The following is a 13,189-nucleotide window of genomic DNA, read 5'->3' as shown; positions in this document are numbered from 1 at the left end:
CATTAGAGTAAGGTATTTATACACCTCCGACGACACAGTTATGTATATTATATTTCTGTCAATAGATCCTCCTCAATCTTCCACGTTGCACCTTTAAATTATAACATCATATAGCTTTAGCATGCTACGTCTAATATAAATGATTTCTGACCTCCACAGTCGACATTGTTACATTTTTTTTGCTAAATTGCGATAGTCCCGTTGAGTTCTGGTTGGGTGTGGGACGTCGTGGAGGATTTTACAGACTATAAACTGTGGAGGTTGTCAACAGCTTGTTCCCGTCCAAACAGAGACTCTATTGTAAGGAGCCACTAAGGTTTAGCACAGAGGAGCACCTGACAGAGAAGCTATTGATCCGTTTCTAACCTCCCTACGCAGTCCAATAACATCCCAGGCAAGAGGGACGCTAGGAGAGACCGATGCTGTCCGCCGGCCAGCAACTTCTGCTCATCCCTAGAGACGTTTAATGTTATTACACCAGTTACTGGACTGAAATGCAGGCCAAAGGGTGAAATAAAGTCGACTGGAGATGGAAATTAATAAAGCCTGGGCTTAAGTTTCTCAGACAGCAGGTCAGGCTCCACAATTAATTCAATAAATAAGAGATCACAGCTGCATGGAACTAATGGTTAATAGAGAATTTAAATGAGATCTTTTCCCAGAGTCGGAGGCTATTTTTACAATTCATTTTATGTATGCGGCATGCACGCCCCATAAAACGAGGTCTTTTATAATGTGTATTTTATTAATACAAGTCAATAATGGCAGACTTTCAAGAAACATACCTGAATGCTAAAAATGTGACCGTACATATTACCAGGAGACAGACATCGGTATGCACCGTCCGCACCTACTGTATGAGAAAACAGCAGATTGTCTCGTTTTTCTGTGTTTCCCAAGTTTGCTTGTCATTGTACCATTGTGATATCGCCCTTTAGAATCTGCCTCAGGGGTTGTCTTGCAAAAGTTGAGCAATTTGTGAAAAACATCCGTTGGTTTCATCGGAATGTTTTCATTCACTCATCCAGACGTCAGTGCACGGTTACAACCGGTGTACTAAACGTTTTAAATTCCTTTCATACCCCCCCAGCGTTCACAGACAAACATTCAGCCGCACACCCGCACTTTTCTGCAGCACTACGGTCAAGTTCCAAAAACCTGATTTGGGCGTCTCTGGCCTGAGGAGGACTGAAACGGGGCCAGGCTGTGAAAAAGAACCGCAGTGAATCAATACTCTCATAGAGGAGCGATACAGCCGCCCCCAGCGCCAATACAGTCAGAAATATCAACCAAGCACTTGTGGTAAAAGAAAACACAAAGTTAAAAAGAAATGAAAACGAGTTAGCTGTTTTATTTATTGTTTATTGTTTAGACCACATTTCAGTAGGAATATAATATAAATCCCATTTTGCATTACATTACATTAAAGTTAGCCGCCAAAAGAGGATCTGTAGTAGAGTAGGCGGGGTGAGACCGTGGTTCGAGTCCGGTGAGTAGTTGTGAATTAGCGCCAGCTGTGCGCACACCGGCCTCGAATCACGTAGGAGATTGGGAGCATATAAGAGAACGAGCAGACCAGACCGTCGAAGAGAGAGGACCGTATATGTATTTATGTTCTAGTGTTTTGTTCGCCGGCGGTCGTCCGTGAGGGGCCGCCGGCTGTTTTTATTTCTGTTATTAAATGTTTAAATGTTTGCCGGTTCCCGACTCCTTCCTTCCATGAGATGTATTACAGGATCATAAAGGGATAGTCACTCCAAAAGTAAAAATTCTTTCATCATTTATTCATTCTCATGTCACTTGTATGACTTTTTCTTCTGCTGAACACAAAATATATTTTGAAGAACGCTGGTATTTTGCCCCCACTGACCTCTACTGTATGGAGACGAAACCACATCTTATTTTGTGTTTAACAGAAGACAAAGTCATAAACTGGTTTTGAACAACACGAGGGTGAATGAGTCACATATTACAGTGACAGAAACTATCCCTTTAAACTCTTTCTAAAGGGTTTAAAATGTTATGGAAATGATAACAGAACTTGATTTTGGGGCGAGTCATATCATAACAGTAGGATGTTAAAGTGCCATGGAAATAAAAATTCATTTGAATGGGAATGAAACGTTAAAAACTCTACAGCAGAAGAAATTCCTCATTTTCATGCAAAGCGAGTTACAAGGTTCAAAATTACAACATAAACAAACGTTACTGCGCATGCGTACTTTTGTGACCACAACCAAACTTCCGGTACACATTCACACATCATACAGTGCATGTAGATTCTTTCTGATAACAATCAAAAGAAACAGAAAACAACAATTACTTGGCTAAACTTGCCTCTCCAGTATTTCGAATTTAGACTGCGATACCACGCTCAACCGCTAGACGTCGGTGTGCCATACGGTTTGTTTAAATGCGACCGAGCTACTTTACCATTTAACAAATTGTTTATTTAAAAATAATAAGCATACAACAAAATTCAACAAATCATTCATTTAATATAATTATTAAAAAATAAACTGATAATTCAAATTAATATTAAAATAAATATCAATAGTTGTATTATTAGACACTAGTCAAACACAAACCAGAACCAGACAGGGTCAACAACAACTGTCAAAACGATGTCAATTAAGGCATTGGATATTCTTTAAAAGCAACAACAAAACTGCTCCACACTCTTCACCCGACTCATTTGTCTCCTGATTTCTCATATTTTTGTCAATGCTTATTTACTAAATCTGCAATCTCAGGCTAACAGCAAGAAATCCAGCCAGGAAACAGCACTTGAATTCATTCATGTTGTTTGAATGATGAGTAAATGCATTCACTGGTAATTCTGTAGGTATGTCATTGTTAAAGTTCCTTCTATTTGCACAATTGCAGCGCATTCGTACACGCATACCCCCATTGTATATACGTATATATAATCTCTGCCTCCTTTATGCCGCTAGAAATAGATGGTTCTGAAAAAAATATTTGCATAGTTGATATTATTGTTTTTGGAAGCTTCCACAAAGAGCTTCGCCTTCGCTGGTGCACAAGACGATCAATTGTGATTCAGAACCAGACAAAATATGAAAAACACCATTCAATGAAGAACATGTTTTTATTGTATTGCTTCTCAGAGTAAAGAGCTTTAATAGTCCTGATCTAAGACGAATAGCATAAATATGCTGATGTGTCAGGCGTGTCTGTATATGAAATGTGAACGTGTGTCACGTAGATCTTTCAACAACAGTTACTGATGTCATGTTAACACAGATTAACACTCATGTCTTTAGCAATCCATCCGAACTGCAAAACACAGAGTCATTGTTAGATGCATATTTGCATGTTGATTTGTTTTCCAGGTACAGTAAAGCTTTGTTCCAAATATAGTGAGTTGTCTACACGGGCAGCATTTTAAAGCCTCACAGGTGTGAAGGCTGTTGCAAACTGTAGGGATCATAATTACACACTCCCAGAATGCAGCACAATGAGCAGTATGCTTTAAATGGTTGCTGGCTTCTAGCTGTTCCTACTTCAAAAACTTGTTTGGGGCTGGATAGACGTTAAGAGTTACCATACAGTAGTTTTACTACAAACGAAACAGAAAAAACACGCTGGTTACTATAGTAAATTCACGGTAATCGTGACCACAGTTTAAATCATGATGTTTAAAACTGTCATGAGTACAAATGGTAATTAATCTACCATTAAATTGTTTACACTAACTCTAAATCCATGGTTAATTGAATTTATTGTAAGGAAGTCTATCAGATTGATACCTCCTGACCAGTTTGTTTTAGCTAGACACCAACTACCAGTGTTCCAAAAGATGTGATGTATTTACAATTTCATTTCGGTTACGATGCAACAAAAGGAGCTGTTCGCACAGGACTTTTAACAAACATTTTTAAAAGTTAAGCTGTTTTTAACTCGACACAAGATGTTAAAACTCAGTGCTAATGATGATGACGATTAAAAACAGTGGCACATTATGGAACCGTGCAGATGGAGTGCAAGAGCTTGTATAAACAGCCACTAGGAAGCTTTTAATGGCTTAAATAAGTTGCTGGTGTAAACAGAAGCTTGCTTTTGAACAGATGGCTTTAATATTAAGAAAAACGCCAATTTGCAGTTGCCATAGAAGTATCTGAAAATGTTGATATTGTTTTAGTCTTAAACACTGTTGGCGCCTGGTAATAAGCTCCCAACGGCTCATTGAAATTCTCATCATGCACAAACGTAGAATATGAAAATGCTGTCAGGTCAAGACTCAAAACACTCAGCGATCGCATCAATGCAGCTTCCTGTTGGCGTTTCGACTCTGGCGTGCAAGGTTAGTTGAACACAGATGTGTTTCCTTTCCCTGCGGAGGGACCTCGTGCCCCGTTCCAAGTGCCCTGTTGACTGTTTCTTTCAAATTTGCGAGCGCTATGCCTGCTGGGCACCTTTACGACGTGCTAGCTGATTTTTACTGAATAACTAGGTTAAACAAAACACCACAAGTACAAAAGGGATGGCTTAAAAATATTTAAACCCCTCGATCATCCCTTTTGAAGAGTGTTGAAGGTCTTGAAGTGCATAACTGCAGGCCACGATCACATTTTTACACGCAGCTGATACTAAGATCACCAAACTGTTCTCAGTGTCTGCGATGAGAACTTTTGAAATAACGCTGTTTATCACAACCAAAGTGAGCAAAGTAACGGTCGATCTTGACGAGTAGCTGTTCTCCACGGCCGGGCTGAGTCACTTGAGGTGAACCACAGGAAGGGCTTTGTCGCTTCTTGTAAATTGAGAGAAGGAGGGCCGGGGTACAAACTTAATAGTTGTGGATTTTGTCACGTTTACGTCATGTGGTGACGCTTTATTGCTCTACGTATCAGTTATTGAATAAAGGCAAAAGTTCACAAACCTGCGGTCAACCGATGCTGCGTATTTCAATGAGATCAACATTTATGCATTTGGTGTCCAAAGCACATTTCGGTTGTACTTTTTTTATGAGCAATATATGCGTCTCTGATAGCACACACATACATCTGGGAGATGGCTTTTTGATTTCTGCAGTTACATCTGCAAGACATGTTTTTTTAATAGTTTGCTCATCTGCAGTATGTCTCTGAGATGTTTCCTAGAAGATATCTCCTAATATCCTAGAACGTATGTAAAATGGCTTTTTTAAGCCGTTTATAGGATGTTTTTACATAGCAGATGCTTTCCAGATGTCCAGATCTTTAGCAGACATCTTAAAGACGTACCTGCTGTTTTATGTCAATTCCTTGGGAACTGAATGTTTTTGGACCTTTTGGAGATCTAGTTGAGCTAAGGGAAAGTCGTATAAGAGTTAAGGTCTTAAACTCCGTAAAAGACACCGTACAAATGAGCACCACATTTCAGACTCAATGCTCAATGGTCTTAAGGGATGTAAAGAATCACCATGAGCTGGTTGAAAATCAATAATAATAAGTGATGATTCAAGACTCATTTCATAAAAAAGTAATTTGTTTATCGCATCGTGAGCTGAGTGAATCGTTACATCCCTAATAAGAGTATAAGTTGGTTTAATTGTTTTAATTAGTCTGAATTTATTCATTGGTTTGGTTTATCCCATAATGAAGCATTAAGCTTTTGTGCTTAACTCATCTTGCAGCACTTCATTTTTCAAACACATACAAACTAAAACAGTGTCAAGTGATTGAGAGTGAGAGACCGTTTGAGAGAAAAGACACAAAGCTAGTCCTGACCTGCTCTCTCTCTCTCTCTCTCTCTCTCTCTGTCTCTCTCTCTCGCTCTCTATGTCTGTGGAGCTTTAGCTGCAGTTCCACAAGAATGTGTGTAATTCAGGGGATGAGTATTTTAGATTAAGTACAGTAAAGCTATGATGAAAGAGCCATCATAATATTATCTGCTACATTTGAAGCTTTTCTTCGTATGAATGGGTAAAATATTGCTGAGGCAGGGTGTGTCAGCATATGTGTGTGGGCATGAAAAAGCATTTCATCTCATTTCCCATGATCCCGTCCCCCTGACACTCTCTTGATCTCCCACGGTTCTTAGCGGGGTTTGTCAGTCAGGCCTGGTCTCCAGCAGGGTAAATATACATTGAATGCCGCAGAACACACATTTGAACTCAGAATCTACCGCACTTTCTCAACTCAAGGCTGTGCACAAGCCCTCTGTCCTCGATGTAAACTTTTGTAGTTGTATGAAATATTTAACAGGTCTGAAATAAATAATTTTTCAAGTTAACTTTATTTATATAGCACATTTAAAACAGCCACAAGGCTGACCAAAGTGCTTCAAAGTAAGAAACAGCATCATAAAATAAGAAATGCAAAAACTGTAACCAGAAAGATAAAACACAAATTGGAAATGCAATGGGCAAAAATTTAATTTCTATTACGCCACTGAAAAAAAAAAGAGATTTTAAAAGAGACTTAAAAATAGGCAAACAAGGGGCCGTTCTGATCTCAACTGGCCCATCATTCCAAACCATTGCCACTATATCATCATCGGTGTTTAAAATGTCAAACTACAGATTTCATTTTTTTGCTTTATTGGTTCTTACATTGGTACAAATTTTACCATAAATGTCAGTATGACGTCATTTTACCTCAACCAAACTTATAAATTATAAACTAAACATAAAAATGATACATTTTTGTGCTTGATCAGTAACTTAATTTTAAACGGAATACAATTAGAGGTGTAACAATATATCAAACTATAACTTGAACTCGCTATAAATCCATTTTGATCAATTCGATTAAAATGTGTTTTCTTTACAAAGAAAGTGGCGAGATGAAAACCACTACTTTCTGTTTCTAAGTTTCACAAAGCATCTTTAGGTTCAAGTAACATAAAAAATTAAAATCCTGATTGTGATTTTAAAAGATTTATTATGAAAACAGATCATTTCCCCCCAAAATATAATAAATCCATGACTTTTTTTTTTCAAAATGCAATAAATCCATTGAATCAAGAAGTTATTTTTCATATTGAAACTAGAAAATACACACCGAAGTGAGTTGATCCACATTTTACAGCCTCTGAACCCAATACAATACGAATCTTCCATACAGACACTTGTGAGTCGGCAATGATAAAAGCGTCTGCTTCATTAATAAAACTCTGTTTAAGGTCATCACAATCAAAGTCAACACATTTTTCTGTAGTTTTATCTATAAGTGTTCTTGACACTTTCAGTTGACTTATTGTAAATGTATGGGAGTTTGGTCCATACACACGCTTTAGATCTGAAGTAACGTTAGGCTGCTGTAGAGATACATCTGTTTTATCTGCATGACCCCCTACCAGCGACCTTGTAATTGTAAATCATTTTATTTTAGTTTATTTTTTGTAACTCTTGTGCAATAGATGAACATTGAATATTTTTTATTTAGACAGTCCCTCAAATCATTTATTCTCCCGTGTCCCACACAGACGAGTGTCTTACCGCCCAAACCTATCACATCTTGTTGCAAAGCATTCCCTATCTCTTGTTTTATTTATCAATGATGTCATTCGACTTTATCACATAATGGTCGAATTCAAAAATCTGAGGTTGTTCAACCCCTATTGTGAACGGCCTAAAAGATTAACTACACGATCGATCCGCTTGTACTTAAACTTAAACAACACTCTTAAACTACACTACAAGACTTTTGCTCAGATTTTGCCCAGATTTTCAGTCTGGACTTATTGCATAAAGTCTCTCCCAGTCTGCAGATTTAAATAGTTAATGAGTTTCTATCTGAAACTTTCAAAAAGTGCACAAGTGTATGATGTCTAGTTTAAAAATCTGTTTAGATTTAGTTTTGTAGTGTATTCCAGCCATAAGGAATCACAATCCACGTTCATGTCAGAATGAATCAAGCATGTTAAACATGTTGTCTACAGACTATAAGCAGTGAAAATGAATAGAAATTCGCAAAAAATGATTGTGAGAAAGACAACCATCAGAAATACAAAATGTCGACAAGAGAGTGTGAAGGATAATATGAGGATTCACCACATAAACGAGAAATCTGATGGGCGTATAGTTTATCGTCTTCTCGTTCCTTCGTCCTTTATTGTCTCTTGTCTTTTTTTGTGCCTGACAAATACACAGAGCTTCACGTTTTAATTAGCACCAAACTTTCTGCTGCGAGCTGACGAAAGTGAATCATCAAAGGCTCGTTTTTGTTTATTCGTCTGTGCTATTCCAGGCAAAGTTTGTCTCCAGAACTCAGATTCCCCTCGCGGCCGTTTGGAAGTTACCCATTAGCCTTGGGGAAGAAGATGAGTAAATGCTTTCTACCTTGGGAAAAGCCTCTGTTTCTACCTCGCTAGACACATGAGAGACACCGAAAGGTTCTTTGTCACAGTATAGGTCTCATTTGACATGTCTTGTTTTTTCCATTGCGATGAACACTCGGTCTCAAAAACATGTGACAAAACAAGCACCGCGGCAATACTCAGAAAGAAATGAGAAGAACGGGGAAGATTTCTCTTTAATCTTTCTGTATTTCTGGGTCCTGCTGTGTACATTGGAATAAACTCAAACAAAGGTGGCTTTTTCTGTTTAGCCTCTCTACTTCCATATATTTAGTGTACACACCCATATTGTTTCCCGCCCCAAGAACTCCCTCCTGCCGGGTGTTCCAGGTACCAACATTAGGATCAGCGAGGATCAAAAGGCTCTATTAGTATGTACGTGCCTGTATGTGGAGTCTAATGTGACCCAAAGGGGCTCCTGTTCACACCGCTGAAAGGGATTTTTGAGCTGAACTTAGTTTTTTCCTGTTATTGCCTCCGGCACGGCATGACTGACAGCTGTGCATGTGAGAATGTTGAAATGTCTTCGGTATTTTGGCCACAGTTGATCAGAAATGTGATACATGACTTGACACATTGCGCTTTGGCAATGAAAATTAACAGACATAATAAAACTTGAAGATATTAATATTTCATAGTAAAGCCGTTAGGGCTTTGTTTTGGCAAGGACCTTGCGATACGATACATATCATGATAGATGGGTCACGATTCAATATATTGCGATATGATTAATTTATGAAACATTACGACAGCGGTTCTCAAACTTTTTTGTAAAGCCCCATAAAGTGCATTGCTTTGTGGCCCCCAAATAAAGACTTATAATCTTAAACTTACCAATTTAATTAAGCCAAAAACGCATTCAACGCTGGAACATCAATTCTTTTGGTTGGTGATCTTATTTTTCTTATGTTTGATTGCATAAAATCTATGAAAAATGTATATATTTAATAATGCCATAAAATCTGTGGCCTCCCTGGATCCAGCTTGGAGCCCCCAGTTTGAGAACCACTGCATTTCATTTACATCTATGTACTTGGCAGATGCTTTTAACCAACGAGACTTCGGGTTGATTCAAATTTAGCGTCTTACCCACGCTATTATATTCGTTACTTTAAATGTAGATGTGCGGTAATAGGGTGCGACGCGGTCTTTTTTCAGCATTGAGATGAAAAAACGTAACTTTTCATAAAGACGCAAGCGCACCGCAGGTCATGTGACAAGAACCAACCAGGCAATACAGTATAGATAAAGTCAATGACGATGGAGACACAGATGATCACAGCCTAACTAAATCTAGTTGCGAGGTATTGCAGATATTTTCATTGCATATAATCCATATATCCCTTGTTTATACCTCCTCGTCTCAACTGCTATCGTGGCCTATGGTTGCTTAGCGACGACAGATGCAAGGAGAGAGCAAAGTCCAGGCGCTTTGGAATAAAAGGAGAACGCAGTGCAGGTCGCCTTTTCCGCACGGTTTTAGACCGGCCATTGCATTGTACTATGGATTTGTTTCTAAGTATGTGCAATCCCTGGGTTCGATCCCATGAAAGTGACAGTTTTGAAATTGCATTACCGTTAAAGTTTGTTTTGCAAACCACACAATGAAATTGTGCATAGATCAATAGTTTGCTGATCAATGAGCTTAACTTGAACGAAGAACGTTCTTTTAACAGAATATGCAATAAAAGCTGCAGTGTGTAACAGTCTCCTTACCTTACCCCACAAAAGTAAGTTTATAGTAATGATTTATTAGAGCTTTCATATCGGATTCTGCAGGAAGTGTCCACTAAACTTTAAATCATTATTATGAGCTAACATTTTGAATCCGGGTAAGATAAAAATGGTTTAACTTTTCTTTACAAACAAATAAAATTAAATGAACAAATGTGTCTTTTATTTCAGGTCCAGGATGGAACATGAAGCAGAAAAATACCAGCAGCGACTGCAGGCTATAACGGTACGGCAAACAGGAATCATTTTCATTTATCACAGACCAGCCTGCTAACAGAGTGTATTGACTCTCTTCTGAAAGAACAGCATCACTTAAGCACTTCAAACAGTATCATGTTTGAAAAACACACTGACACATCCTTCATAGCCGTGGACGGTGACGTTTCATGTCAAAAAACATCTGTAGATATCCAATGGCAGCAGTTATACATTGCTTTTCAAATATAAAAACTTTAACGACTCACAAACACACATGTGGGCATTGAAACCGTTTTGTGATCTCAAACCTTCTGTGGCCTCTGAATTATTAAGAGTAGTGGAGTCTGTCCAGGGCAGGTAAGATAACACCAGACGACAGTAAAGACGCCTCTTTACCTGCTGTCTGACTTACTAAATATTCAAGCTAAAAATGATTATCTGTCATATGCAATGCTTATCTCACGGCAAATATTGTCTCAACGTCACCATTTAAACATTTACCAAGCGTCATAGAATAGATCAGATGGTTACAGAACTGAGAAGTATGTTTAAAAACAAAATCCAGGTGGAGAGATGATACGTGTTCACAGGTTTTCGTATTTTTGTAAAGTATTTTGTGTTTCCTGGAATCATTCAAAACCATGACCTTACCGATGACAGATAACTGTTTAAAGTCAATGAGTGTGACTGCATCTTAAAGTGCTTAAAATTACAAAAAGTCTTCAAGAATGCTGCAAAACTATTATCACAACGCTGTCTGAACAGGAAGAAACTTGTTAGCTTTTACACATCATGTTCTTATAAATCTTCTCTTTCAGGAAAAACGGCGTCTACAGGAGGAACAGGAGCGTGCCAAGAGAGAGATAGAGGACGAGAGACTGAGACTTCAGCAGCTTAAGGTGTGACACACACACAGACCTGCGTGACCTGTGACCTTGTTCTGTTGTCAGACACGTCAAGTCACGTTTGTGCTACATAGGCTGCGTCACAGGGTGGAATTTCACAACTGTGTCTACACACACATGCACACACACCAGAGCTTCATGAAGAACACCAAAACAGATTATAGTTCAATATTCAGTGTATTCAAACACTCCCTTCGTGAGAATGACCTCAGTGTGTGTTTGTGTGCGTGTGTGTGTTGTGTGATCTTTCTCTCCATTGTTTCCACAATATTTCCAGATTGGCGTTCCCTCTTCCTATTCCTTTGTGTTCCTACAGTCGCTTCCAATACACATCTTGTACATGTGCATATATACAGTAAATGTTGGCACATGTTTTTTTTAACTGTTGTATGGGTAGTGTGGGCTGGCTGGAAATAAACACTTTTCACACTCTGGTTATCAAACTTATTCTAACACTACAGAAGTGTCGGAACTAAATATAACATTACCATCTGAATTTAACATTAAATGAACATTCAGACTTAATGTATAAAGAAAGAAACGTGCTTCTGGATCAGTATTTACTTCTATACTGAACTATACTGCCGTCTCTTCGGTAACAAAGTACATTCACATCAGATTCAGCTTATATTATGAGCAAAATTAATGGTTGAGACGGAAACGGTGCCACCATTAACAGTTATAATGAGTGCATGATTGATCTAATATGAACTTCATAAATATTAAAGTCCCTGTGAACCGAAAGTTGCGATCGTTTTTAATTCTGTATTCCGTCACATTTCCGAGTGAAAAGGAATTTCGTAGGAGAAAATTAGTGGGCGGGCTTGTCTTTTTCACTCCGCATTGATGGGATGTGTGAAAACAGCCCTTGCATTGATTCTGAAATGAAACTGGCAGGTGACTGACAGTTGAAGGGGAGGAGTTAACGGATGGTCCAGCCAAGTTTACGTCATTTCAGATGGATGGTCATTTCAGGATAGTTTGTTAGTTAGTTGAAGATTATGAGGGTACATGACTTTTAAAAAGAAAATGACGCACACTGATAAGCTATTTAGTAGTAATGCTGCAATATTTCATGAAGAAATAATAATTGTCATTCTTTTTTTCACTGGGAGGTTAAAGCTACAACCTGTAACTTTTGGGGTAAAAATAAACAAAAATCAGTTATCGAGCAAATGTATAAAAAAGAATCAGTATTCAAACCTGTCTGATAATGATTTATAGTTTGAGCAGTTGGCCAGTTGGTGGTTTTTAGTGCTCATTTATCTTCAACCCCGCTAAAGATAAGTATATAAAGTAATCTGCAAATGAATGTTTCAAAGATAGCGATAGAGATAAGAAAATGATGCATTGTCGCATTGAAAGAGTTTGATTATTCTACTTGATATTAAGATTGTAATTTTTCATTATAGTACCAAAAACAAATGGTAAAACAGTTAAATAAATAATCCTTATGTTAGGTAGCACTACATGTGTGTTATGATAGGGTGTCTCTTAGTTATACATAATCGTAATGAAATTCTGAATGTAGATAAAGGTGCACAGACGGATTAAATGCGTTGAGTTTGACTCCTGCAGCATAGATGCATCTAACATTTGACATTCACTCACGGCCACCAACTGCACACTTCTGTTTTATGTTTACATCTACAGGGATAGTGTTCAGATCTACTGTATCTGTGTGCCGAACAATAAGAGAGAGCCTTGTTTTATGACGGCTAAAGAGATAAAACACAATCCAGGTGTCCTGATAATAGATGTAACCTTTCAGATACGCCTCCTGTTCCTCTTGGAGATAAAACTAGCAGAAGCAGAAAAGTACTTAACGCACAGCTGGGATGCTAGACTTTAACATTTAAAACATAAAAAAAATCAATTATTTAAATAGGTTAAGTTTATAGATCATCGGAAAATTGAATTAAAATGGATAAACCGTATACAGGTCTGTTCTTACCAGAACAGCATGACATGAAAAGTGCTCGGCACATTTTTCTCCAAAGTTTGCACGCATTAAAATAAAACACTATTTATTTCACTTGCTTTAAATG

General features: G+C 38.0%; 2 protein-coding genes across 4 annotated transcripts in view; one reads left to right on the top strand and one right to left on the bottom strand.

The window, feature by feature from the left end:
• plppr2b (phospholipid phosphatase related 2b) overlaps nucleotides 1-13,189 on the bottom strand; it is an 87,826-nt gene that overhangs the window by 42,246 nt on the left and 32,391 nt on the right. The gene's annotated exons all lie outside the window — the stretch shown is intronic.
• Nucleotides 1-13,189, top strand: part of palm3 (paralemmin 3) — a 32,128-nt gene that overhangs the window by 10,946 nt on the left and 7,993 nt on the right. For both annotated transcript variants that reach the window (XM_056750720.1, XM_056750719.1), the window contains exons 2-3: nucleotides 10,210-10,264; nucleotides 11,055-11,135. In XM_056750720.1, coding sequence (XP_056606698.1) covers nucleotides 10,217-10,264; nucleotides 11,055-11,135 — 129 coding nt within the window. In that variant the 5' untranslated portion in view covers nucleotides 10,210-10,216. The remainder of the gene's footprint in view (nucleotides 1-10,209; nucleotides 10,265-11,054; nucleotides 11,136-13,189) is intronic.

The sequence above is a fragment of the Triplophysa dalaica genome, chromosome 6 (assembly GCF_015846415.1).
Source record: "Triplophysa dalaica isolate WHDGS20190420 chromosome 6, ASM1584641v1, whole genome shotgun sequence".
In the NCBI taxonomy this organism is placed as follows: domain Eukaryota; kingdom Metazoa; phylum Chordata; class Actinopteri; order Cypriniformes; family Nemacheilidae; genus Triplophysa; species Triplophysa dalaica.
This window is presented reverse-complemented; position numbering and strand designations above follow the sequence as displayed.